At 33.3% G+C, this 5,675-nt stretch overlaps 2 protein-coding genes across 2 annotated transcripts; one reads left to right on the top strand and one right to left on the bottom strand.

Moving 5' to 3' along the window:
• The first annotated feature begins 1,593 nt into the window (after window positions 1–1,593).
• On the top strand, window positions 1,594–3,547 carry LOC115708178 (uncharacterized). The gene is made up of 3 exons (XM_030636385.2): window positions 1,594–2,648; window positions 3,116–3,157; window positions 3,245–3,547. The coding sequence occupies exons 1-3, from the start codon at window positions 1,781–1,783 to the stop codon at window positions 3,370–3,372; spliced, it is 1,038 nt and encodes a 345-aa protein (XP_030492245.2). The 5' UTR covers window positions 1,594–1,780; the 3' UTR covers window positions 3,373–3,547.
• Window positions 3,548–3,587: 40 nt separating this feature from the next.
• On the bottom strand, window positions 3,588–5,675 carry LOC115707027 (putative pectate lyase 2). The gene is made up of 3 exons (XM_030634834.2): window positions 4,734–5,675; window positions 4,511–4,614; window positions 3,588–4,371 (listed from the first exon to the last, which is right to left on the bottom strand). Exons 1-3 carry the CDS (start codon window positions 5,472–5,474, stop codon window positions 4,011–4,013), a joined length of 1,206 nt encoding a protein of 401 aa, XP_030490694.1. The 5' UTR covers window positions 5,475–5,675; the 3' UTR covers window positions 3,588–4,010.

The following is a 5,675-nucleotide window of genomic DNA, read 5'->3' as shown; positions in this document are numbered from 1 at the left end:
AATTAAAGAAAATCTAGAACCTTATTTTTTTTTTTTGGATTTAATGAGATTTATTTTATTTTTATTTTATTGTATATAAATAAAAAGTGACCCATGAATTTCTCATAAACCATTTATTTTTAATAATAAGCTATTTTATTTTTAATATAAATAAAAAGTGACCCATGAATTTCTCATAAACCAAAAATTATGTTATATAGGCACACTTTATATAGAATAGATATATATATATAATAAGGGTATATTTTTATATAGTTATTTTTTCTGTATTTTTTATACAGTTGTTGTTTAGTTTATGTGTATTTTTTATCGTGTATATCTTTACTTTATTCTAAATAATATTTTTATTATATATGTGTACATTTATTTTATTATTTTCATGTTATTTTTCGTTTATAATTATTTTTTAACTATCACTAACTCAAAAAAGAAAAGAGAATAAAAAAAGTTGAAAGAATAAAATAGTAACAACAAATTTCATGAAAAAAATAATATAATAGTACAAAAAGATAAATCATGTCGTCAAAACTAAATAAAAAAAAATCTTATTACAAAAATATACTGAGGAGTTGATATTATTCTGCTTATTGCAATTAGGTCAATATTTTATTATTTTTCCGTTGATTTGTAGTTATATTTTTGTTGTTTGTTAAGTGATCTAGGATTGTTTATTAGTTATTTTTTTTATTTTACTAAAACACAGTATTTTTGTAAAGTCGGTACAGTAAAAATGTAAAAACTTGTATCATAGTATTTTTGTAAATTCTCCCATTTTACAGTATTTTTGTAAGTTTTCCTAAAAAAAACAGTTAGCAACGAAAATAAACTTGTTGGTATCTATTCTAGCTAAAAGAAAAAAAAATTAAAGTTTCTCGTTCCTAAATCTATAGCTATCGAATGTTGCCTTTATTCTCCGGCTAGGCCCGCTGGTCTTCCCTAGGCTTAAGTGCGGCTTGATCAGTGATGTGTTTTTGCTACTACAATTAGTTTTGTCTCTGTGATATGCTTTTGAGTATTTTAGCCTTGTCTCTATGACGTGATTTTGAGTATTTTAGTCTTATCTGTGTGACATGATTTTGAGTGTTTTAGTCTTGTCTATGTGACATGGTTTTATTTCGTTGTTGGTTTTTCTTTGTTCTTCAATGACTCTCCATTAAATCAATGTTAGTAGTTAGAAATAACAAATTTTTGCGACTGAAGTGGTTGCTAGTAGTACAGTTGCGCATCTTACACAAAACTTGTTGCAACAGTTTCTACTATTGCATTTTCTGAGCAGTGGATGAAATAAAATATAATTGTTCTTAAGATTAATTGTGATGTTGTAATTTTTTTTCATCTGATTTTATTTTAATTTTTTTTGTCAAACAATCTGAGAATTAAACCGCTGATTATTTAGTTCGTAATTCTAATTCTAATTCTAGATTAGATTGCAAATTATTATTAAAAAAATAAATTGTTGGTTTCTATTTCTTTTTGTAGCTACGACCAACAAAATTAATAAATTAACGTGCAACTATCATATGGGTGGAGATGTTTACATGTTATAACGTTATAATCATTTATAATCATCACCTCTTTGAGAAAGCTTTTACTTGTAGTAGACCTTCTTCTATAAGCACCAACAAACATAAAGGGAAAAACAAAAGATAAAGGCGCCTCGTCAAAGATTATTAAAGTGAAGCCCAAGAGATTCTCTCTCCTCTACTTTACTCATCAAACCACTTCCATTCCCATATCTCTTAATATTTTCTTTCAATAATCAAAATAGCACCATCTGAAAATGTCATCAACATCAATCTCTCTCTCCCAAATCGGAATATCATCCTCACCACGTTCTATGATTAGTCTCCTCTTAATAACAATCATTGTTTATAGCATCAGACCAGCTGAAGCAAGCGTATGCAGAACCTCATGCGGCAAAGTCCCAATAAGCTACCCATTCGGAATAGACGACGGTTGCGGCAGCCCTTACTACCGACACCTCTTGGTCTGTTCCCAATCAGGAAATCTGGAGCTCCGAACTCCATCGGGTCGGTACCCGGTTCGAACCATAAGCTACGGGTCCGATCCCCACATTCTACTCACCGACCCATTCATGTGGAACTGCCAAGACGGTAACAAATTCCGTCCAACAAGACCCTTTAGCCTCGACACGAGTACCCACTTATCACTCTCCTCTCTAAACGAGTACCTCTTCTTTAACTGTAGCGAAAGCCACGTCATCATCGAACCCAAGCCCGTTTTCTGCGAGCGCAATCCGGAACGGTGCGACTCCTCGTGCGACAGCTCAGCCTACCTCTGCCGTCACATGCCGGATTGTGGATCGACGGTGCTGTTCAGAGGTGGTAGCAGTGATGACGATTTTGCTTCTTGTTGTTCTTACTATCCTAAAGCGACGGAATCGTTGAGGTTGATGTTGAGGTATTGTACGAGTTATACGAGCGTGTATTGGAGGAACACTGGTGAAACTCAGCCTTATGATCAGGTCCCTGAATATGGGGTTAGGGTTGATTTTGAAACTCCAGTCACTACTAATTGTCTTCGTTGCCAAGATATGAATAAAGGAGGTGGAACTTGTGGATTTGATATTCATTCACAGGATTTCTTGTGCCTTTGTGAAAAAGCAAATGTTACCACTTATTGCAACGGTAAGTAATAATTATTAATTAATTTTTATATTTCACTCTAAATTTGATAAGGGTAAATACCATTTTGGACCATGTGTTTTGCAAAAGTTACAGCTTGGATCCTCTGTTTTGTTAAATGACAAAATGGACCCTGTATTTTCTAAAATAGTAAAAATAGGACCCTGAGCTTAATTTTTGACAATTTTTTTTTTTAATACAACCAAGTTGAAGACAATGCTTAATACGAACAGATACAAAAATGTAAACAGTTTTGTCATAGCACTTTTAGATCAGATTATAATTAAACTTTATTTTGACAAAAAATTAATTTAGGGTCCTATTTGTACTATTTTAGAAAATACAGGGTCTATTTTGTCATTTAACAAAACACAGGGTCCAATTGGTAACTTTTGTAAAACAGAAGGTCCAAAAGGGTATTTACCCATTTGATAATAATAATGATTTTGGTACCATTGATATTGTTGCAGATCACAGCCTTACGCAGCATAGAAAAGTAGGAGTCATTGCAGGTATAAGTTAATTAATTATATATGAAGTTTGGATTAAGTTTAGTAATAGTGTAATTATTTAAGATATTATAATTATTGGATGGGCAGGGACAGCAAGTGCAGCATCAGTGGCTGGAGTGTTAGGAATTGGAGCTGGTGTTTGGTATTTGAAGAAAGTGAGAGCAAAAGCGCCAGTCACATGTGGGGTACAATCCAATGACAACAGGCTTTTCTAAAGAGTAAACATCATCAGTACTCAACAATTAATACACTTGTTCTTACACGGTTTGATTAATTAATATTTTTTTATTAATTAATTAATTTTTGTTTTTTTAATTCATCAACCTGTAATAGTACTCCAAATCTTGATGGATTTGATTTTGCCTTCGTTTAACGATGTTCTTACTTTTATTTGGTCGGCTACTTTTTATTAAATTCCAAAATAAAATAATAATAATAAAAATACTAATAACATCATTAAGACAACCAAATTATCCGACAAGAAAAGAGAAAAAGAGAATCACTATTAATAGAAAATCAAAAGTTATATTCCAGTATTGCAGTCTTAATTTTGTTAAGACTATATACACATTTTTTCAGGGTTTCGATAATTAGTAGGGAAAAAGTTCATTCCAAACTCATGTTTTCCATGATTTATACATGAACTACAAAATCCTCTCCACTTACCAATTCATGCATGGTTTATAGTTACAGCTAAATACATTACATATATATATATAAATATGCTTCAAAATTATAAATACATATATTGTGGCATATATATTTACTATATATCCATTAATTACTGACTATATAGTAAATTGACATATATATATAGCCAACTTGTGTGTATATATATATTGAAATTAAAATATTAGCATGGTTTACCAACAACACAACGCAGAGGACCAGCATAGGCAGTCAAAACAGGGACCATGGCCCCTTGAGCAACTTTAAATGACTGAGTTGGAGTGTAATAAGGATTACAGCTTCCCCAACCTGATTGGACAAAATAAGCACCATTCTTGAACACATCCTTTGAGGACCTCCATTTCCAATTTTTCCAACCACTTTGGGGCTCTCTCTTTGTGACCTGATGGGAGTAAGGGTTTGTAGTAGAAGCCACATAGTAATTTCCTTCGCTGAAGATGGTGGGATTAGCACTACCACCAATTGCGTACATTTTCCATTGATCGTATCTATTGTTCGCCACGTGTGCATAACCAAATCTCACCCTACATAATATGAAGTTAGTTAAATCATGTATATATAATAATTAATTGAGAAATGTTAGAGGAGACTCTACTCATACTGCATAGCATCCTTATTAGGTCTTGGTACAATTTAATATGGAGTAATATTATGTATATATACCTTGGCATTCTTTCGATAAGTCCAGGCCCAAAATGGTTGAAAACAATTGTGACTTTCATGGCTTTATCCGCTGTGAATGCGTCATTATGTCCAAGCAGCATCACCTGTTGTCAATAATGGTCAAAACTTAATTAGTTAAATGTAAGATCCAAAGCAAATTATTAATTAAGTAACATTATATTATTTTTGTAACTCTTATAAAATATATAGTTAGAAAATTCACTTTATCATGCTGAGTAAAGTAGTTGTTGGAGATAGTGATAGCATTTGAACCGTAGATGACATCAATGAGGCCATCACTACTACGTGAGAAAAAGCAATGGTCAATCCAAATATCCTTAGCTTGAAACACACTAATGGCGTCTCCATCGGCTCCTAGACGGTACCCAACGTGGGTGGGAGTGCTCCTAACAAGGCCATATGTCCCAGCCTTACAGTCATGGATACTAATCCCATGAATAATAACATGGCTAACTCCTTGTATCGTAATGCATGGTCCGTACGCTATCTCCACCTTAGCTCCTCTCCCATCTATGGTCTTATAATTATTCATAATCAGCTCACTCTTTAGCTTGATAACCATGTCCTTAGCAAAAACTATCCACAGCGGTTCCTCTTGAATCACCCCATAACGAAGTGTTCCAGGTTTCGGATTTGTGGAATCGTCGGATGAGCTTGTGACTGTGTATGTTTTCCCGTATTTTCCTCCTATGGCGTTTCGGCCAAAGCCAACGGCGCAATCCGCCAAGGCTCGGCGGTTAGTAGCCCAATTCGACTTGGCGCGCCAGCATGAGTCGATTAAGTTCAAGGGGATTTTAGTACTAATTTTGGGGACTTTGTTTGAAATGGGTTTTGGGGTGTTGTAGTAGTCATTGGCTTGAATTGATAATGCAATGTGAGATAGAATAATGAATGAAATTAGGATTAGAATAGATGATAGAGAAATATTAGCCATAATGTTCATGTGTATTAAGGATGGACGTACAATTATCAGGAAAGATTTAATTTGATGTTTAGATAATTTTGTAAATTATATATAGGTGATCAACAATTATACAAAGTGGGGAACACGATTAATGTGATTGTTCGATGAATTTTATATAATATTATGTGTTTTGGTGAGATTTTTGGGGCTCCACAAAACGTGACTGCACGAATTGCTGGC

The sequence above is a fragment of the Cannabis sativa genome, chromosome 1 (assembly GCF_029168945.1).
Source record: "Cannabis sativa cultivar Pink pepper isolate KNU-18-1 chromosome 1, ASM2916894v1, whole genome shotgun sequence".
NCBI classification, from domain to species: domain Eukaryota; kingdom Viridiplantae; phylum Streptophyta; class Magnoliopsida; order Rosales; family Cannabaceae; genus Cannabis; species Cannabis sativa.
This window is presented reverse-complemented; position numbering and strand designations above follow the sequence as displayed.